This window comes from Vombatus ursinus, unplaced genomic scaffold (assembly GCF_900497805.2).
Source record: "Vombatus ursinus unplaced genomic scaffold, bare-nosed wombat genome assembly UNPS02000749.1, whole genome shotgun sequence".
In the NCBI taxonomy this organism is placed as follows: Eukaryota; Metazoa; Chordata; class Mammalia; order Diprotodontia; family Vombatidae; genus Vombatus; species Vombatus ursinus.
In genome coordinates this window covers 1,079,441-1,099,365 of record NW_020940527.1, presented here as the reverse complement: position 1 = coordinate 1,099,365, position 19,925 = coordinate 1,079,441, and the positions used below count along the sequence as shown (strand labels likewise).

Genomic DNA, 19,925 nt, shown 5'->3' with positions numbered 1-19,925 from the left:
CAGGACAATATGTTTACTGGAGAGCAAATGTTTGCTTGCTAAGTCTGATTCTGGGCTTTCTTGACCTCCTCATTATGGTGACTATTTTTTCTGTTCTAAAAAAAATGGTAATTCCTTATCTCCCTTCTTTGCAGAGTCCAGGGAAGAGAACAAGAATTTATTAAGAGTCTCCTAGGGACTGGGCCCTGTGCTAAGCACCAGATCCTCACAACAACACTGGGAGGTAGGTGCTATTATGGTCCTCATTTTATAGTTGAGGAAACTGAGGCAAATAGAGGTTGAGTGACCTGTCCAGAATCACACAGGTAGTAAGTGTCTGAGGCAGTATTTGAATTCAGGTCTTCTTTACTCCAGGCCCAGTGCACCAATATGGATATAAAATTTTACATACACTGTCAAATTCAGTTGACACATTGATTAGTTTTGCTGAACTGTTTTTTTTTCTCCTTTTTTAAAAAATTATTTATTACAAGGGATGGATCCCTGGATGGGAAAGGGAAAAAGAATATATTTAGAAATGAAAGTGATATAAATATTTTATAATAATAACAACAAAGAAATGATGATAATTATTACTGATTACCGTTTTCCAGATCCCATAGTTTGTTTAAAAAGTTTCAATTGGAGAGAAGAGATGAGAAACCTCAACCTTTTTGGCACCTCCTTCCTTCCTTTCTTACTGGTATAGAAAACTGCATGTACTGTCAGATTGGAGTGGTGTATTTGCTAGTTTTGTTGCAAGTGATGGCTTTCAGGGTAGGAGAGAGGGAAGGATGTAGGTCGAAGAGGAGATGATGTAAAAATAAAAGGTACCAACACAAAATAAAAATTAAAACAATAGGTTGGGTTGGAGCTGGACTAACTGCAGATATTCTCTGATATCAGCCCATCTTTGTTTCTTCTTCTGATTTCATATTGATACTGACCTTTACCCTAGCCAGTTAATGATCTGACTGCATACTACTAACTGATTGGGGGGAGGGAAATCTCCCTCAGTAACTGGTCCATTAGATCACTGATTCAGAGTGGTGTTTGGTGGCCCAGTGGCTAAAGCACTGGGCTTCAGACACTAGCCGTATGGGCTAGTCACTTGACCCATCTGTCTCAGTTTCCTCAACTGTAAAATGGAGAACATAATACAACTTTCTCTCTCCCAAGATTGTTGTGAGCACCGAGTGAGATAATATATTCATAAATCATTGATCAACTGGTCTGACACTTTCATTTATAGAGGAGGAAACTCAGGCTCAGAGAGTGGAAGGTACTTGCCCATGGTCACTCAGGCAGCAAATAGCAAAGCCAGGATTTGAACCCAGGCTCTTTGACTCTACTACACCATTCTGCTTTTCACAGTTGCTTCCTCTTGTTTAAATATAGCCAATTTCATTTTCTTGTGTGTGTGATGTCATTCAATGCTCACAATGAGTGCCTAACACCTTCCCCAGGAAGTTTGGAGCCTCTTTCATTTCTAATCCTGACCTGTGTTTTCCAAGCTATTTTTTCCTATTACTCCTATGTACCCACCGTCCCCATAGAGATCATTCACTGTCAAGGACTACATTGACTTTTACAGATAAGGAAACTGATATTAAATGACTTGCCTCGTGTTACATGGATAGTATGAACTAGAAGTGATATTTGAATCCAGGGCTTCTGACCCCAGAGCTAGTTCTAGTCTCACAGAACCACATACCCTCTAGAGATCCTAGGTTTCCTAGAAAATTATGTTTCTTATTACTTTGGGGCACAGGATGAAATCAATTTCCCAATCTGGTCTTTACCAGTAAGAGAAGGAAAGTAATTACATTCTTTTTATTTCCCAGGGGTGGCAGGATGAATTAAAGAGAAGAATGTACAGGAAAGTGCTTCAGAAAAAAGTTTATACTTCCTACTTTTCTTTGCTGAGGTAGTGGACTATGGGTGTGCAACGTTGCATATACTTTTAGAAACAATTAATATGTTGATTGGTTTAGCTGAATTGATTTTTTTCCCCTTTGTTTATACTTTGTTACAAGGTTTGGCTTGTTGGATTGAGGATAGGAGCATATTTGGAAATGAACATGATGCAAAAACAAAATATTGTATGTCTCCAAAAGTTTCAGTGCCAGGTAAAGCTATTTAAGCTTATAAAAACATTTTAGAATAACAATAACAAGGAAATGATGATGACCATTATCTGTTACCCATTTTTCAGGTTCCATCGTTTAAACTGAGGTAGAGAGTTGAGAAAATGTGCCTTTCTCTTCCCTTCTGTGCAGAGGTGATCAACCATCCCTCTGAAAAATTGGGTAGTTGTGCAGAACTGACCTAGGTCATTAAAGCTTAAAACTGCACTGAGTGCTGGGAAACTATAGGTCGATAAAGATGGGTGAGGGGGTATTCAAGGGCTTGTGTTATACAAGTTTATTCTTATTTAAACAGAAGAGGAGCCCAGAAGCTCAGATGGAAAGGACTTAAGGGGTCCAAAAAGATTCCTCTCCACAGTCTGCCTCCTGACAAGTGGTCATCCAGTTGTTACCTGAAGACCCCCAGGGAGGGGAAGCCCATCAATTTCCTGATCAACCCATTCCATTTTTCCATTTTTCCTTCTAAACAGCCTAATTTGGCCTTTTCTAACCATTGCTTCTAATGCCCCTTGTGGGGGAGGGGGAGGGGAGGGTCCTGGGACAAGCAGAAAAAGTTACTGGTTCTTCTGGGTAATGACCTTGAAAATACTGGCACGCAGTTCTCATGTCCTCTTTAACTCCTTCCCTTCTCCAGACTAAACAGCCTCCAGTTTCTTCAACAAATAGATCCTCAGGGCCTTCCTCTCCACCCTGGTTTCCCTCTCTGGAGAATTTTTCCAATTTGTCAACCTATTTCCTTAAATAAAATGTCCAGCTTTATGACAGCATTACAAAAGGCGGTTTCATATGAAATTATTTGGGACGTCACAAACCTCTCTTTCCCTAAGCAATCATTCTGCTCTGTGTCCGAGATTCTTTACTTTTCTGGACAGCTCTAGAAGAGTAGGATACGCACTTTTGTTTTGTTTTTTTCCTCCCATGATTGGTTGGGGGAGGGGGTTTCCCCACTCCTTCATTAAGGTCCTGAGGTCTGGAATTGGCTGGGGTGGGAATGGGGCAACAGGTGAATGGGGGCAGGGGGCGTGGTCTGTCTGGGGAGGAGGTCAGGCCTGGCGGTTCGGGGAGGGCTGAGTCAGCAGAGGGAAAAGTGAGGGCTGGGGCAGGGCGGGCCCCAAGTCCTCACATACTCTGAAGCAGCGCCGGGAATGTTAATCAGAACCACGTTGTCCCTGCCCCCACCCCGGCATTGTTTTGGGTGGCTTCTCGCCTGTGTTTTCTCCTCTTTTTGTGTCTCGGGGCTGGATTCGGGAGATTCCTGGAAGGCTGTTTTTTTGTTTGTTTGTTTTTGGTGGGGAGGGTGAAAATCATTCCAAAGGCACGCCCCTGGGGTGCCGGCAGGGCGGAGAGAGGAACCTGGCACAAAGGAACGAACACTTCCTGAGAGTCACCCTGGCACTCGGGACAGGTCTAGGCAAGGCCCGATCACCCCACAGATCCGACTCGTGCTGGAGAGAGCCAAGGGAGGGGAGAAGGGATTGGAGCCTTCTTGCCGAAAAGCATCCCCTCCCCGCGGCGGCTCAGGTGTTCCTTCGAGCAGGCTTTGTGCTCTGGGGTGAATGGGGTCAGGCTCAGGAGAGGGACCTCCAATGAGCTGCAGTGTTAGCCTAAACATCTGCTCTCCACCCCATCCTGTGTGATCTTAAGCAAGTTATAACTTAAATAGGCCTCAGTTTCCTCATCTGTAAAATGAAAGAGTTGGGCCCCAACGCCCCTTCCCACTCTAAATCTGAGATACAGAATGGAGGAAGGGGCTTCTGTGATAAACAATGTCACACCTGAGCCTTATAGGTGCATGATAGTGACTGTGCGGTAAGTCACTGAGGACTGGCCGACTGCTGTCACTTGGGGAGCAGGGTGGGGGTGGGGGTGGGGAGATCGAGAGGGTACGTAAGTCCCAGAAAAGTGGATGTGGTTATGATTGTGTGTAATGTTACTGCGCATTAGAATTTCAAGATCAAAGAACTTCTCAGGTCGGGTTTGCCTATGTGTGTTTCTGGATTTGTGAGGACGTGGGCTTTGTCGATGTGTCAGTATGTTTTTTTGGGGGGGGGGAGAGCACGATAGCCTGGCGATTGGCTGACCCCACGGGGGCGGAGCAGGCTGGTTCTAGGGACTCCTCCCATAAGCCAGTGAAGTCCTTCTCTCCATCCATTCCTGGCATAGGACCATCTCTGAGGGTTGGGGTGGAGGGGAATACCAGGCCAGGAACCAGGAGTCAGTCTGTCCTTCCACCATGCCTGGCCTTCTCCCATCCCCCTGGAGCCACGTGGGGATGGGAGGGGTGTCATAAAGGCCCACACTCAGCATCGTCCTAAAATTACACCCAACAGCCGGGGGCCCTTCCCGGTTCAGTCCTCTCCGCAGCCCCATCCCTGGTCCCTGTCTTCCCTCCCCGCCCCCAGCCCCGGCCGGGAAAGAGAGAGAGAGGCCGGTCATTGTTTTCCACTGAGAGCCAGAGAAAGGCCGATGGGGCCAGCGACTGCAGTCCCCAGGGCTCAGCACATCTGTCTCCGCCACGTGACGAGGCCCCGGAGCCGGCCAGGAGGATGACCTCATTGCCACCAGCCCACCCCGCCCCCACTCCAGCTCCGCGCAGGCAGAAGTGTAGTCCAGAAGGGAAAGGGGGATGGAGGAGGATACCAAGCATTTATTAAATGCTAACTATGTGCCAGGAACTGTGCTGAGCATGGAGAGGGGTGGGTGGATTTCTTGGAAAATCCCAAATGGTTTAATTTCGAAGTGGGGCCGCCGGGAATCACTCCAGAAATGTCCTGGCTTCCTTTGGGAACCACTATATTCACCCTTTCCCATTCTGGGTCCCACATTCCTCCAGAAATCCACCCCCTCATTTCGGGGGTGGAAAACAAGGGACACCGGGAAGTTAAATGACTTAGCCATGGTGACACAGGGAACTAGCCGTGGCTGAGCTGATAACTTGGAACCAAGTTCAATGACCACCCCCCATCCAGATCTTTTTCTGTTTCATATCGAGGCTCAGCTCCGGTGGCTGCCCAGCCCCCAAGCCATTCCACATTCCCCCTCCTTCCCAGCTCAAAGGGTGATCTTTCCTCAAACTTGCTCCAATTACACCCTACACCGTATATTATGCCCATCTGAGCTCATGGCATATCCCCTTTTCCCTGGGGCCAGGAACTGTTTGATTTTTTTTTTTAATGTTTGTAACGTCAGCATGGAGCAAAGAAAGCTCTTAGTTTTTCATTTGTTTAATGGAAAAGAAGCTCCATCTTTCCTATTAGAGGCTGACAGCACAATGCCAGTTCCCCTTTATAATCTCCCTCCTTGCCCACCCCAGCCTCCATTCTTTATACCATATCCCAGCCTGGAGTCCCCTCCCCTGTGCCTAGCCAAACTGAATTCATTGTTGAGGGGCCAGCTCAAGCCCTACCCCTCCAAGAAGCCAATCCATACTATCTTCCTCTTCTTTGGCCTCTACTACCAGGGTAACTCTGGCAAATCACAACCTCCCTGGGCCTCAGCTTTCTCACCCATAAAATGAGAGGGTTGGACACCCTTTGAGATTTCCTTCTAGCTCCACATGTGTCAATCTGCAGTCCTCAAGGCACCTGTATAATCCCAGTTCCTTTAGCTCGAAGATGCTTAGAAATAAGGCCCCTTGCACTTGACAAATAAAGAAACTGAGGCCAAGAGTGACTGATCCAAGGTTATCAGAGTAATGAATGGCAAAGCTGGAACTCCTCCTGCCACACTTCTATGTGTCTGTTCAGCCACAGGCCTGGTACCACATACAGCGAGCCATCTTGTACCGTTCTCCAAAATGTTTCATACACCCCCCCAACTGGACATCGACCTTGAGGCCAAGATCCGAGGCTCGAATCTTCTTGTCTCCTTCAAAGTGTAGCTGAATACGGTGGCCCCCAATAAAATGAATTGACCCCATGGATTTTGACTGTTTCCTAATCTTTCGCCCTTCCCTCCCTGCAAATCCGGCCAGAGAGCCCATTTTATCTCCGTGGTTGGGGGAGGGACTGGACCCAGGGCCATAGGCTTCTCTCACACAGGCACGAAGAGGATCCATTCCCTTCCTTCCCAATCTCCTTCCTCCCTGCGGAGCTGACTGATTCTGCTACCCACTCCAGAAACCAAAGCATGAGCCACTACTGCCAGAGAAGGGCACTTTTGTGCCCCATCTCTCCCCCTCCCTTCCATCCCTTCTCTAGCTCCCACACTGATCTATCAGCAGAGGGACTGAGGAAGAGGGCAACACTTAGGAAAAAATGTAACTCTGCTGTTTTAATTGTAAAAGTTCTTTTGAGAAAAAAAAAAACAAAAAGCGAGAGGGGCTGTCTGAGGCCTACAGGGGCGCCCCAAGCCATGGCCCACATCTGCCTGTGTGGCCACGGTCAGGCAGCACCCCTCCCCCCTCTCCACCCCCCCAAAACCTACAGGGTATGTGGGCAGCTCCCACTGGGATGTAAACAACGACCAGAGCCATCTCTGCCAGACCTTGGGGACGCCAGGCTGGCATCACAGTGCGTGCGAGAAGAGGGGATGGGCACCAGGAGGGCTCTGAGGGGAGCTGAGCTCCCCTGTTCTCCCTTCTGTCCCACAGATTCTCTTCCATTCACCAGCAGGCAGAGCTGGCAGCTTCTCTCCATGCTTGAGGTTTAAGGGGATCAAAAGGCACTCAAGGGGTCTTTTAAGGCCTTGTGGAATCTATGCTATCTGGGCTCTGATCCCGTGGGTTATATGCTGGTGGGCACAAATATCAGGGAAGTTCAGTTCCAGAGTATGAGCCAGGGTTATCTATGGGTATGGAGCATGGGTTCAGGGTGCAGAGGACCGCCAAGCATGTCGATCGGGGCTAGTGCCCAGGCAGCTCCCACAGGGGGCCTCACAACCTTGGGGGGTTGGGAGGTGAGAAGAAGGATGGAGTCAAACCAGGGACAGACCTCACCTGGGCCTTAGGGGCCCCTGGCAAAACCCCACCAAGGGGCCTGGTGTTAGGAGGGATTGCAGTGTCCCCTGACCCATTGGCCAGCGGGAACAGGACTACAAAAAGGAAGAGTTAGAGACCGGGCAGCTTTCTCAGCCCCCAGTCTTCATCCCTCCTCTGGGCTTTGGCTAGATTCCCCATCACAAAGGGAAGCCGTCGTCCAGAATCCGTGCCATGAGTAGACAGTGGCTGTGGTTCAGGGGGAAGACAGGTGAAGAAGCCCTAAGGTTTTCAGCAGAAAGAAGGGGATGCTTGGATTTGCCCCATAACCCTATCCAGGGATGTCTAGCAATGACCCTGCTTCACCAGGTCCCATCATTTTGTTCAGGTAAGGATTTAGGGCCGGGGAACTAGGCTCTCCTGGGTTCTCTCTCTAGGCCACCACGGCCTTTGGTCTCCACAGGCTCCCTCCCCTATCTGCCTCTGCTCCCACTTCTAATCTCCACAGGCTCCCTCCCCTATCTGCCTCTGTTCCCACTTCTAATGATGAGGAAGTCGGGTCACTCAAAACTGAAAACCAGATCGCTCTCACCCTACTCTCGTTCCCTTTTTCAAAGCAGGGAGAGATGGGCCCTGCTCTAACTGGGGACCAGGGCAGTCACTGTGCGAGCCTCCCAGGAGGGGACTGATCTCCTTTACACCCATGCCATGAAGTCAGATCACCCCTGGGCGAACATACACCTACAAAGGAGAGGGGCAGAGGGACTGGTTAACCATGCCAAAGGGACAGGGGAAATTGGGACTCCGGAAGCCCCCGGAGGCTCTCTCTCTACACCTGAGCAGACGTCTGTGCTGCTGAGAACTGCACTGGGGGAGGGGAAGGCTGGAGCAGAGGCTCAGCAGGAGAGGCACAGGGGACAGGGTTAGAGGCTGTCGTACATGCGCAAGGTCTGCTCCAGTTGCTGGCTGACCCGCTGGTAAAAGAGAATCTGCTGCCGTAGGTAGGACTGCATCATGTGCTTGAAGTCCAGCACCCGGCGCTCGTGGAAATGGTTCATCTCGGCCTGTAGGGCGAAGCCCACCACACGGCAGCGCTTGCGGATCCCGTCGGCCTCGTCCTGGTCCATCTTGCCCTCGTCGCTCATGCGTTGGCTCTCTTTGACCTTGGCAAAGGCACCTGGACCCCATGAGAGTGGAGAGAGGAGTGGAAACTTTGAATCTGGCCTGCGTGCACAATCAGCTCTTATCTTCCCAGACAGACTGGGGGCTCGAGAGACGGGCTGTGATTTGATGGGAAGGTTCCTATGCCCTCATCCCCTCAGATCCTGCTGCGAGTGGGATCTGCCAGTCCCGTCTATGCCCACAGAGCATACAAATAGCATTTTCTGAGCCAAAACGTTCTCAGGAATGTTTTAGCTGTGGATTTCGTTTCCTTCTGCTCAGACCTTGTATTTGGAAGCTTTTGAAGAGCCAAAGCATACACTGTGAAATAGTCCCAGAGCCTCAAGAGCTGGAAGGGAAACTTCAGAGACCTCAGTTTAGTGAACTCAAACTTGAGAGAGAATTCCCAATGAGTGGCTCGCTGTCCCAACTCTCTCTGCCTGGAGACCTCCAGTCAAAGGGAACCTACTCACTTGAGAAGAGTTCTACGGAAGTTTTTCCTTCCAGACAGCCAAGTCTGCCCCGTCAGGGCCAAGCAGAGTGAGTCTAATCCTCTGCCCTACAAATATTCACAGGCAACCAGCATGTTCCCCTTGCCTAGCCCCAGGCACAGCCAGGTGTGATGGATTTGGAGCTGGCCTCAAAGTCAGGGAGGAGCTGCGTTCAAACCCAGCCCCTGATGCTACTGATGGCGTGACCCTGGACAGCTCATTTAACCTCTTAGTGCCCGGGCAAGTCTCTAAGATTGTAAGAAGCAGAGAAGTCACCTATCTGCTTTGGTAGACAAAGAGGAAATCACAGGTCTGGTTCAAAATGAAAAATCTCTCCCCAGTGAGGTACTATCTTCTCTTGTCTATTTTCCTACCTGCCCTTATATATACTTAGAACACTAGTCCGCTTTAGCAGAATTATAAATGGGGTCACAAAGAGTCAGACCCAACTGAAAAAGACTGAAAATTTAATACATTGTTATATGTTATATTAATATATTGTAATGTTATTGTATTAATATATTATTATATATTATTCCAGAAGAGGAAGGTGATGGGGAGGAATCATGGGACATTGGAAAGAGCAACGGCATTTGAAAAGAACTGGATTCACGTTCCAGCTCTCCTGCTTACTAGCTACTAGCCAAGGGCCAGCAACTTTCCCTTTCTAGGTCTCAGTTTCCTCATCCGTACAATGAGGCAATCGGCCTGTATGATAATAGTGACGATAACAAAATAATATTCAGACATTGCTTTGGTGCTTGCTAAGTACTTTCCATCCTTTGTCTTATGTTACCCTCACAACAATTCCATGAGGTGGTAACACCAGTGGTGATCCTCATCTTTCTGATTGGGAAGCTAAGGCTCAGAGGTGTTACATTTGAGTTGGCCATGGTCACACAGTCACGGAAATGATGCTGCATGAAGGTAATGGGATGCTTAGGCAGAGAAAAGACAGATGGGGGCAGTGGGGTGGGGGAGATAGTTTCAAGCATTTGAGGGCTTGACATTTGGAAAAAAGATTAGATTTGTTCTGCCTAGCCTCAGATGCCAGGAAAAGGACCAATGGAGAAAAGTTACAAAGAGAGAGATTTTGGTTCAATAAAAGGACAAATTTCCTAAGAGAGCTGTCCAAAAGTGCAACAAGCTGTCTCTGGGAGTAATGAGTTCCCCATCTCTGGAGGGCTAAAAGTAGAAGCTAGATGACTACACTGACCAGGGCATGGTAGAGGTGATTTCACACATTATGAAGGAGCCAGACTTGACCAACTCTTTGTTCCCTTCCATCTCTGGGGTTCTAGGATTCTACAAATATGAGGAAACATTTCCTAAGAAATAGCTTTCCAAAAATGAAACATGCTGCTTGACAAGGAAGCCAGTTCACCGTTTCTGAAGGTCTTCACATGAAGGCTGGACAGCCCTTACTGTGAATGCAGAGATGGATGGTTTGGTGAGGGAGGGGCTACCTAAAACCCAGAGGTCCCCTTCTGTTCTAGTATATGATGACCTGTTGAGTACCTACTATGTGTACAGCAGGAAGGGGAGGCAAAAAAGTCTCTGCCTTTAGGAGGCTTATAGTCTCGCTGGAGAGAGAAAGCTTGAACAATAAGTTAGGCTTAGAGCCAGGATTTGGACAAGGGTTAGAACACAACACCGTGGGCCCAAAGTGCCAATGTGTGGAGACAGGGAGCAGGAGCTCAGTGAGGCTTGGTTGGAGTGGTCAAGGAAGGCTTCCTGGAGGTGGTGGGGCTTGAGCTAGGGCTTTTGTAAATTCAATTCAATAAACAATTATTAAGTTCCATCTATATGCAAGGTATTGAGGGTACAAAAATGAAATCGAACCCTGTCCCTGCCTTTAAGGAACTTCCAATGGTGAAGGGAGCTGTCAGAGGGCTCTAACAGGATATCCCCCATTGCTGAAATCTTCTCCTTCCTTGTCTCTGGTTCAGTTTAATGCTTAAGGACTGCCCCCTTCTCTTTCTCCCCCAGTTGTTAAAGTAAGCTCCTTGAGGGCAAGAACTGTCTCACTTTTGCATTTCTGTCTCAAGCCTTAGCACAGTGCCTGACCTATAGTAGGTGCTTAATAAATGTTTATTGATTGAATGTATGCATGGACTAGTGGGTGCACATAAAGGAATCATGGGAAATGAGGCTGGAAGAGTAAGTGGGTCCTGTTGGTAGAAGGTTTTGAATGGCAGGATGAAAAGTGCAGACTCAGTATAGGGCCAGTGAGTTGATGCCAAACTTAATAGCCCAGTGTAAACCTGGGAGGCAGTGGGGTCTGGTAGGAAGAGCACCTAGTCCTTGGGAGTCAGGAGCCACTCACTGGCTGTATGACCCTGAGCAGGGGAATCGACATCTCTCAGTCTCAGTTCCTTCATCTATAAAATGGGGATAACCATACCTGCGCAATCTGCCTCACATGGTTCCTGTGAGACTACTTTATGAACTGAAAAATGCCAGAGTTGTTCATGCCACCAAGCTGCTATGCCCTACCCAACTTAACACTTCCTTCCTCTGCTGTGTTCCTGCTCTCACCACGTGCTACTGGGTCATTGTGTGGGGCAGTAGAATGAGCAGTGGCCAAGGAAGTTAGAGGACCCAGGTTCAAATCCCAACTCTGACTATGGACATGTCTTTTCACCTCCCTGGGCCTCAGTTTCTTCAACCGTAAAATAAAGAGATTGTACTTAGTGATCCTGAGGTCCCTGTCTGCCCTTGCTTTCTGATCCTATGATTTGCCCCCAGTGGGGGCCTTCTGAAGACCCTAACTTAAGGCCCACCCAACAGTCAGCCTCATCCCTTCTCATTCCCACTGCCCTGTTTCTCCTCCTCACACCTCATCTCGTCCAGGCAGCCTGGTCTCTTCTTTACGCCCTGCATGAGTCCTATTCATTTTTGACTTTGAGCACTTTCTTGGGCTATGTCCCTTGCTAGGAATGTCCTTCCCTCTCCATCCGAATCCTTCAGGTCAACCTTAAAGCTCCATTCCTCTACGGAAGAAGATTACTCTAGCCCACAAGGATTTCTCTCTGAACCACAGTTTAGCATTGAATCCTGTTCAATACATATAAGGCCCATCTGCCCAACCAGACTGGAAGCTCCCTAGGGGAGACTCTGTATCTTCTCCTCCTGTCCCCCTCACAGCCTGGCACAGAGTTAGACACAAATTGGGCACAAGGAAAACTTTTTTTTTTTTTGGAGGCAACCAGGGTTAAGTGACTTGCCCAGGATCACACAGTTAGTAAGTGTCTGATGCCAGATTTGAACTCAGATCCTCCCTACTCCAGGGCTGGTGCACCACCTGGCTGGCCCAGGAAGATTTTTTAAAGTGTGAAACTTCAGATCTTTGGACAAGTAAGAGATATTTAGAGAGAGATCCTGGGGCCCAAGGAGCTCCCACCTCCAGATCACCCTAATGCCCCTCAAAATGTACTGCACAGATGACTTTCTACAGGAGGGGAAGAAAATGTTGCCTGGTTTCAGAAGGAATCAAGGGCATAGCTAGGACTAGATCCCGGTCATCTTGCTAGTTGAGACAGCCAGGGAAACTCAAACTCAAAAGCCAGCCTCTACTTTACCCAGGACTTTTGCTGGGACCCTTGTACCCTGACTGCTTCAAAGGCACCCATGGCTTGAGGGACACCTGAATAAATTACGATATATGAATGCAACGGAGAAGGAAACGCAAACCACTGCAGTATCTTGGCCAAGAAAACCCCAAATGGGGTCACAGAGAGTTGGACACAACTGGAAACACTGAAGAGCAACAATAACAAACGTGAGTGTAATGGAATATTATTGTGCAGGAAGAAATGATGAAGATGATACAGTCAGAGAAGACCTATGAGATATGAAACAGCAGAACCAAGAGAATAGCCACAATGCCTTTTTTTTTTTTTTGCTTTTTGGTGAGGCAATAGGGGTTAAGTGACTTGCCCAGGATCAGCTAGTTAAGTGTCAAGTGTCTGAGGCCGGATTTGAACTCAGGTCTTCCTGACTCCAAGGCCAGAGCTCTATCCACTGCACCACCTAGCTGCCCCTCCACAATGACTTCTACAAAATAAATGAGAAGATCGCTACTGGGAAGAATGTTTCATTATCTCTTCTATAAGGTTCTTCATTAATTTTTCCGCTGCTCATACTTCTCCCTCTTGGCAGAGAGGTGGAAGACTACAGAGACAGACTAGTGTAAACACTGCCCAACAAGGTTCCTGTATGCAATGTTTCTGATTGCTTTTCTTTTCTTTTTTTTTTTAATTTTAGGCAATTGAGGTTAAGTGACTTGCCCAGGGTCACACAGCTAGTAAGTGTCAAGTGTTTGGTCTGAGGCAGGATTTGAACTCAGGTCCTCCTGACTCCAGAGCCGGTGTTCTATCCACCTAGCTGCCCCTCGATCGTTTTTCTTTGACACAAAGAAAGGGTTCCATCTGTAAGGGAGTGGGAAAGCGGTTGTGATCAAAAGACATCAATAAAACATTTTTAAAAATAAATAGGATAGAGGCAGCTAGGTGGTGCAGTGGATAGAGCACTGGCCCTGGAGTCAGGGGGACCTGAGTTCAAACCCGGCTTCAGATACTTGACATTTCCTAGTTATGTGATGTTGGGCAAGTCACTTAACCCCAACTGCCTCAGAAAAAATAAAAAATATATAACGGAATACTATTGTGCTGTAAGAAATAATGAGCAGGAGGACTTCAGAAAAACCTGGAAAGACTTACATGAACTGATGCTGAGTGAAGTGAGCAGAACCAGGAGAATATTGTACACAGAAACAGCCACATTGTGTGATGACTGACTTTGATAGACTTAGCTCTTCTCAGCAATGCAAGGATCTAAGACAAGTCCAAAAGACTCAGGATGGAAAATGTTATCCACATCCAAAGAAAGAACTATGGAGGCTGAATGCAGATAGAAGCATATTATTTGCTCTATTTTTGTTTTGTTTTTTCTTTCTTGTGGTTCCTCCCATTTGTTCTAATTCTTCTTTAACATGACTAATGTGAAAATTGGTTCAATAAGAATGTATATGTAGAGCCTATATCAGATTGCATGCCATTTTGGGGAAGGGGGAGGGGAGGGAAGTGGAGAAAATTTAAAACTCAAAAGTTTATGGAAGTGAATGTTGAAAACCAAAAATAAATTAATTAAAAAGTAAAAATTAAAAATAAAATAAATAGGATAGCCTCCATCTTAATGCATCTGTAATGACATTACTCTTCTAGATAAGGAGACAGAGCCATAACCAGGAATTCCGGTGCCTGGGGCATATTCAGTCCAATGGTAGGGCAGGGCTGGCACGGCTGGTTGGGGAAGGAGATATCTAAGGTATGGCCACTCCTGTGGGGTTGAGCATTGGGGAGATTGGAGAACAGAAGCTGGAGCAGCTGGAGTGAAGAGCTTCAGGAACTTGGAGGCCTGGGAGTTTGAAAGGAGGTTGGGATGCAGAAGAAGTCTGGAAGCCAGGAATGCCCTACGTGGGGAGGAAGGGGAGTGAGCGGAAGGTCCAGAGACGGCCCCCAACAAGGAGGAGATAAGAAACATTAAAGAAGCAGAGGTGAGCGACCATGGCAAAGGGAAGCTCGGTAAGTGGAGGTGGGGAACATCTCCTCCTCCTCCTCCTCCTGGGTCACAGAGCAGCCAGTTTTGGAGACGGTGCCGAGAGACGGGGTTGTCATCAGTGGAAAGCCAAGTTTCAGTGAGCGTGAGAAGATGTTGGAAGAATGACAGGAAGAGATCCAGGACCATGGGCTCATGGGACCAAGAATCTAGACCTTGGGAGTCATTAGTCCAATTCCCATATTTTACAGCTGAGGCCTGAAAGGTGAAGTGACTGGCCTAACATCACTTAGTGGAAGAGTCAGAACTCAAAGTCAGGTCCTCCATCTACATGCAGAGATCTGTAGATGACCTCCAAGGCTCTTCTAATTCTAAATCTGTGAGCCTATAGTCTTTCCACTGTCTCACAATGGACGAAGATTTCAGGGGTGCAGTGAAAACAGAGGGCAGGGGAAGGCAGGGATTGGGAAGACCTAGGACTGAGTTTTTTTTAATGGGATGGGCAGGGAAATGGAGAAAATGGGCAGTAAGAGTGAGACCAGCCCATGTAGCCTGCCCAACCATGATCTCTCACTGCGCAGATCTAGGGCTGAGTTTTTTATGGGATGGGCAGGGGAAGGGAGAAAATGAGCAGTAAGAGTTAGTAAGACCAGCTCTCACTGCAGCCAGATGGCAGGATAAGGTTCTGCCCACACAGAGAGGTGTGACTGCTCTTGGGGCTTAGACTAAATTTATCTCTTTGGTCCCTTCCAGATCCAATAATCTTTTGTGTGTGTGTGTGTGTGTGTGTGAGGCAATCGGGGTTAAGTGACTTGCCCAGGGACACACAGCTAGGAAGTGCAGATTCAATAATCTTAAGACTCCACAGGATACCACAAGCCTGAAAGCTAAGCACAGAAAGAGGGACCCGGTTCCTCCAAAAGATTTGGCTTAAAGTGATGACAAAGGGGAGGAGGAAGAACTGCAAGGAGGGTCCAGGAGCTGGGCTTCTCCTCAATGCAAATCTGACATTAAGCTCTCAATGTGTCCAGTGGTAAGGAAGGAAGGAAGGAAATGAGCTCACTTACTATACACCTACTATGTACCAGGCACTGCATGAAGTGCTTTACAAACATCTCACAACCATGGCTATTATCTTCATTTTTACAGTGGAGGAAACTGAGGAAAAGAAAGGTGAAGTGATTTGCCTGGGGTCAAACAGTTCATAAGTGTCTGAGGAGGGATTTGAACTCTGGTCGTCCTGACTCTAGGCCTGGCATTACATCCACTGCATCAATAACTGCCTCTACTTGGGAGAGCTGAGTTATGATAGGGTGTCAGATTGAAGGGATTCCCAGCCCTACTGCCAACCCATCCTGGGATCTGAATTTCTGGGCCTTAGTTTTCTTCTCTGTAAAATGGGTAACATAACACATAGGTTCTCTTTTGTGGGTTCATCCTTGGCTACTGACACTGGTGCAGAAGACGGATAGTGAAGCGGAGTCTTTTGCTTTCCAGAAGGCAGGTCCAGACCCCAGCCTGCTGAGTCACTGGTATAGTTCCACAAAGGTTCCCACCCTGCCTAAGCCTGGTTTCCTTCCTCTGGCAAAGGAAGGTGTGGACTCCTGGGCCAACAAAGCCCTCTCTAGCTGCTTCCCCAGACCCGCTTTCCTTGGATGTGGCTGCAGTCGGGCCTATGGGGACTGGGTCACGATATTCCCAAGGCTTCCCCTTCCCTTTCCTCCTGGGACCTTCCCCAGTGACTGACCCTGATCTATTGACCTTCTGGATACCATGACAGCCCTATCATGCTTGACCTTTTTCGGAGGTCAGAGGAGTAATCCTTCCCAGGGCTACTGTTTTAGCAGATACAGAATTATAGAATGTCAGACATGGAGGGGGATCAAAACCTTCACCTAGTCCAATAACCTCATTTTACGGAGAAGGAAACTGAGGCTGGGCAAGGACTAGAAAGAGGGCTTCCTCACACTTCCTTTCATATACTCACTCCAGTCATACAATAGGCAGGACAGGATGGCTCTAGGGTCAAGGGTCCAGGGGCTCAAGATCCTGGTACTTCCTCTCTCTGGAAAAACAGGGCTAATAGGGCAGGGTGCTCTCCCTAATACAACATTCCCCTCACCCCCACCCTCTCAAGACTTTTCTTCTGGACAAAAACAAGCCAGGCTGGATACCCCACCTGTGTATCCTTGCCTGTGATGTCAGAAAAAACCTGGGGAGAAGGGTCCTCCCAAGACAGAACCCAGATAGGTATAAGCTAGAAAAGTCTCAGTGCACATTCTGGCTTACGCTCGTGCTCGAGCTCTCTCCCCTTCTCTCTCTCCTTCTCCCCTTCTTTCTTTCTCTCTCTTCTTTCTACCTTCCCTCCCGCCTTTCTCTTTCTCTTTCCCTTTCCATCTCCCTCTCCTCCCTTCTATCTCTCTTCCCCCCTTTCTGTCTGTCTGTCTCCCTTCTCTCTCCCCCTTGCTGTCCATCTCCCTTCTGTCTCTCCCCTCCTTCTGTCCATCTGTCTGTCTCCCTTCTGTCTCTCCCCCCTTTTTGTCCATCTGTCTGTCTCCCTTCTGTCTCTCCCCCCCTTTCTGTCCATCTTTCTGTCTCCCTTCTGTCTCTCCCCCCCCTCCCTCCCTCTGTCTGTCTCCCCCCTGTCTCTCCCCCCCTTTCTGTCCATCTGTCTGTCTCCCTTCAGTCTCTCCCCCACCTTTCTGTCCATCTGTCTGCTTCCATTCTGTTTCTCTCTTCCCCCAAGTTTTTTTCTTGGCCCAGAGAATGGGGCCTTGGAGATGAGAAGCTCCTCTCCCCCACTGCTTATTATGTGGGGAGGTAGTGGGTGGTCCCCCAAGTCAGGGCAGTGGCTACAGGCCCAAAGTTCTGGACCTAAGGGATCCTAAGGGGAAAGATCCTCAGACAAAAAGTCTAAAGTAACCCTACCAGGCTAGGCAACACCAGAGGGGAGGGAGCCCTGAGCCGGAAGTCAGGATTGTCCCGGAGAGCTCTTCCCTGTGTCCTGAGCCTAGACTCCCCTAGTTGTGGTTCTTCGTCTGCGGGGCCCCTCCTCTGGAAGATGTTAAGTAAAGCAACACGCATAAAATCATAAGCACATCAGGGTGTCATCTGGTGCCTGCCCTGCTCCCAGAGAGGCCTAACCCTCTCCAACCGGCTACGACCAAGAGCTCCTTCGGACAGCCAGGGCAGAAGGGCTTCGGGCGTCGTCCTGAAAGGCACCACCCCCGTAGTCAGGAAATTTGGTTTTACCTGACTTCTTTCCACTGCAACTTGAACCCAGTTACTGTGGATTATTAAATCATCTGCTTGACTTCACAGGATCAGCCTCAGAAGCTAATAATAATAGCTCTGATTTCTGTAACGCTTGACGGTTTACAAAACACTTCCCTTACAACTACTATTATTGTTGTTGTTTTGTTCTGCTGTTGTTAGTGTTATTGCAACGTTCCAGATGAGGAAACTGAGGCTCTAAGAAGTCTGCCCTCTGGTTTGCCCAAGGTCACACAGCTAGTAAATGTCAGAGCTGGGACTCAAACCTAGGTCCCTTCTCACTCCAAGCCCTGAGTATTTTCTATTACCCCAGATTGGCTCCTCAACTCAGAGGCCCCAGAGATCCCCAGAGACACCCCTGCCTTCCCAAGCGGATCCAGGGCTAGAAAGAGAGCAATCAACAGACTTCTAAGAAAGGCTTCTGATCTCACCTGGAGAGAGAGACAGAGACAGAGACAGAAAGAGAGAGAAAGGAGAGAGACAGAGACAGAAAGGAGAGAGACAGAGACAGAAAGGAGAGAGAGACAGAAAGAGAAGAAAGAAGGGACAGAGAGAGAGAAAGAGAGACAGACACAGAGAGACAGAGAGAAAGAGAGAGAGAGAGAGAGAAAGCTCACGCAAGCAGCTGCTCAGCCAGCCCCCACCCACCCCCAACCTCCCCCACCAAGGAACATACCAACCTCCAGAGATCTGGTCTAACCAGCTCTTGCCAGGTCAGGCACAGGCTTTTGTGTGACCTTGTAAGACTCAGTTCTGCCCAGAGCCTTATTTCTGGCTGCCCATCCCCCCAAGGACCCACCATCCCAGGAGATACTATCCTCTCCTCAGTCACATCTGGCCAGCTGATTTAATCTGAATAGAAAGTGACCAACAACTCAAAGAGGGCAGTGCCTTTGCAAAGGCTGACCCTGCTCTGGGGATAGGGAGGAAGCCTTCCTTCCACTCCCTCCTCACTCCCCAGGAAGAGATGGCTGGGCTGTTCCCAGGAAGGAGCAGGCCTGGAGCTGAGTCCATAGCGGGGCTGTGCCCAGCACCACCCTAGCCACAAGACTCACAGCTTCCACCTCTGGGGTCCCTCATTCTCGCCCTATTTTCCTTCAACATCTTCCTAGTAATTAGTGTCCCTCGAACCTCAATGCCCTATAACCTCAAAGGTCACCTAGGTCCACCCTCATCTTACAGACGAAGAAACTCAGCCCACAGATGCATAAGGCTTGCCCAAGATCGCCACAATGAGTGGTGGCAAATCTGGAAGCAGTTCCCAGGTCTCTTGTCTTCTTAACTCAGTAGAAGCCTTGACCCCGGTCTCAGACCACCGAGCTCTAGTAGGAAAAGGGAAGAGGAGGAAGGAAGCCCAGTTCCCTTCCCCATTCCATCCTGTTCCAGCTTCCCTCGATCATGAAAGCCTTCTTTGAGGGGAAGAGAGATGAGAACGAAGGAAGAGAAAGAGAAGATGGGAAGAGGAAAAAGAGAAGAGAAAGGGAGGAAGAAAGGGGGATAAAAAAGCAAAAGGGAAAGGAAGGAGGCCTGGGGAAGAGGAAACAGGGGAGAGGAAGATGAGGCAAGAAGGAAGGAGAATGTGGACGAAGAGAGCGTAGAGAGAAAGGAAGGAGAAGGGAAGAGGTGGGAGAAGACAGGAAAGGAGAAATAGATGGGAAAGAAAAGGGCAAAGGAAAAGGGGGAGGAGGAGAGAGGATAGGAAAGGAGAAAAAATCCTAGCATCCTAGGTGTCAAGATAGAAGACAGCTTTCCAGATTACCTAGGCCCACTCCCTTATTTTAAATTTGAGGAAATAGGCCTAGAGGGGCAGCTCAGTGGTGCAGTGGATAAAGCAGCCCTGGAGTCAGGAGGACCTGAGTTCAAATCGGGCTTCAGACACTTGACACTTACTGGCTGTGTGACCCTGGGCAAGTCACTTAACCCCACTGCCTAACAAAAAAAGAAAAGACATAGGCCTAGAGAGATTGTGACTTGACCAAGGTCACCGAGGTAGCCAGAGCCAGGATTGGAACCCAGGTCTCTTGACTACAAATCCAGGACTCTTTCCACAGTACCACATTGGGGGCACTCAAAAGGAAAGACAAGAAAAACACAGGAGGAAGAGAGAGAAAGCAGGAAGGAGAAAGAAGGGAAGAGAGTGGAGGAGAAGAGTAGATGGGAACAGAGAAAGAGAACAAGGAAAAAGAGGGAAGAGGAAAGAAGAGAAGGGAAGGGAAGGGACAGAGAAAGGCAGAGGAAGAAAATGAAGAGGGATGAGAAGAATGGGAATAAAGTGGAAGCTAAAGGAGTGTGAAGCTGGCCTAGATAATACTCCTGGTTTGTGGAGAGTGCAGATCCCCAGCTTCCTGGACACAGAGGCTGGGGCCCTCCACCCTAACCCCCAGCTTCCAGGACACGGAG

General features: G+C 48.5%; 1 protein-coding gene and 1 long non-coding RNA gene across 2 annotated transcripts in view; one reads left to right on the top strand and one right to left on the bottom strand.

Moving 5' to 3' along the window:
• The first annotated feature begins 1,889 nt into the window (after window positions 1-1,889).
• Window positions 1,890-2,875, top strand: LOC114039850. The gene is made up of 3 exons (XR_003568711.1): window positions 1,890-2,108; window positions 2,195-2,260; window positions 2,422-2,875. It is a non-coding gene; the product is annotated as an uncharacterized LOC114039850 (long non-coding RNA).
• A 2,027-nt stretch (window positions 2,876-4,902) lies between these two features.
• Window positions 4,903-19,925, bottom strand: part of SNX33 (sorting nexin 33) — a 19,189-nt gene continuing 4,166 nt past the window's right edge. Inside the window, exon 2 of the mRNA XM_027858336.1 lies at window positions 4,903-8,218. Within this exon, the coding sequence (XP_027714137.1) occupies window positions 7,965-8,218 (254 nt within the window). The 3' untranslated portion in view covers window positions 4,903-7,964. The remainder of the gene's footprint in view (window positions 8,219-19,925) is intronic.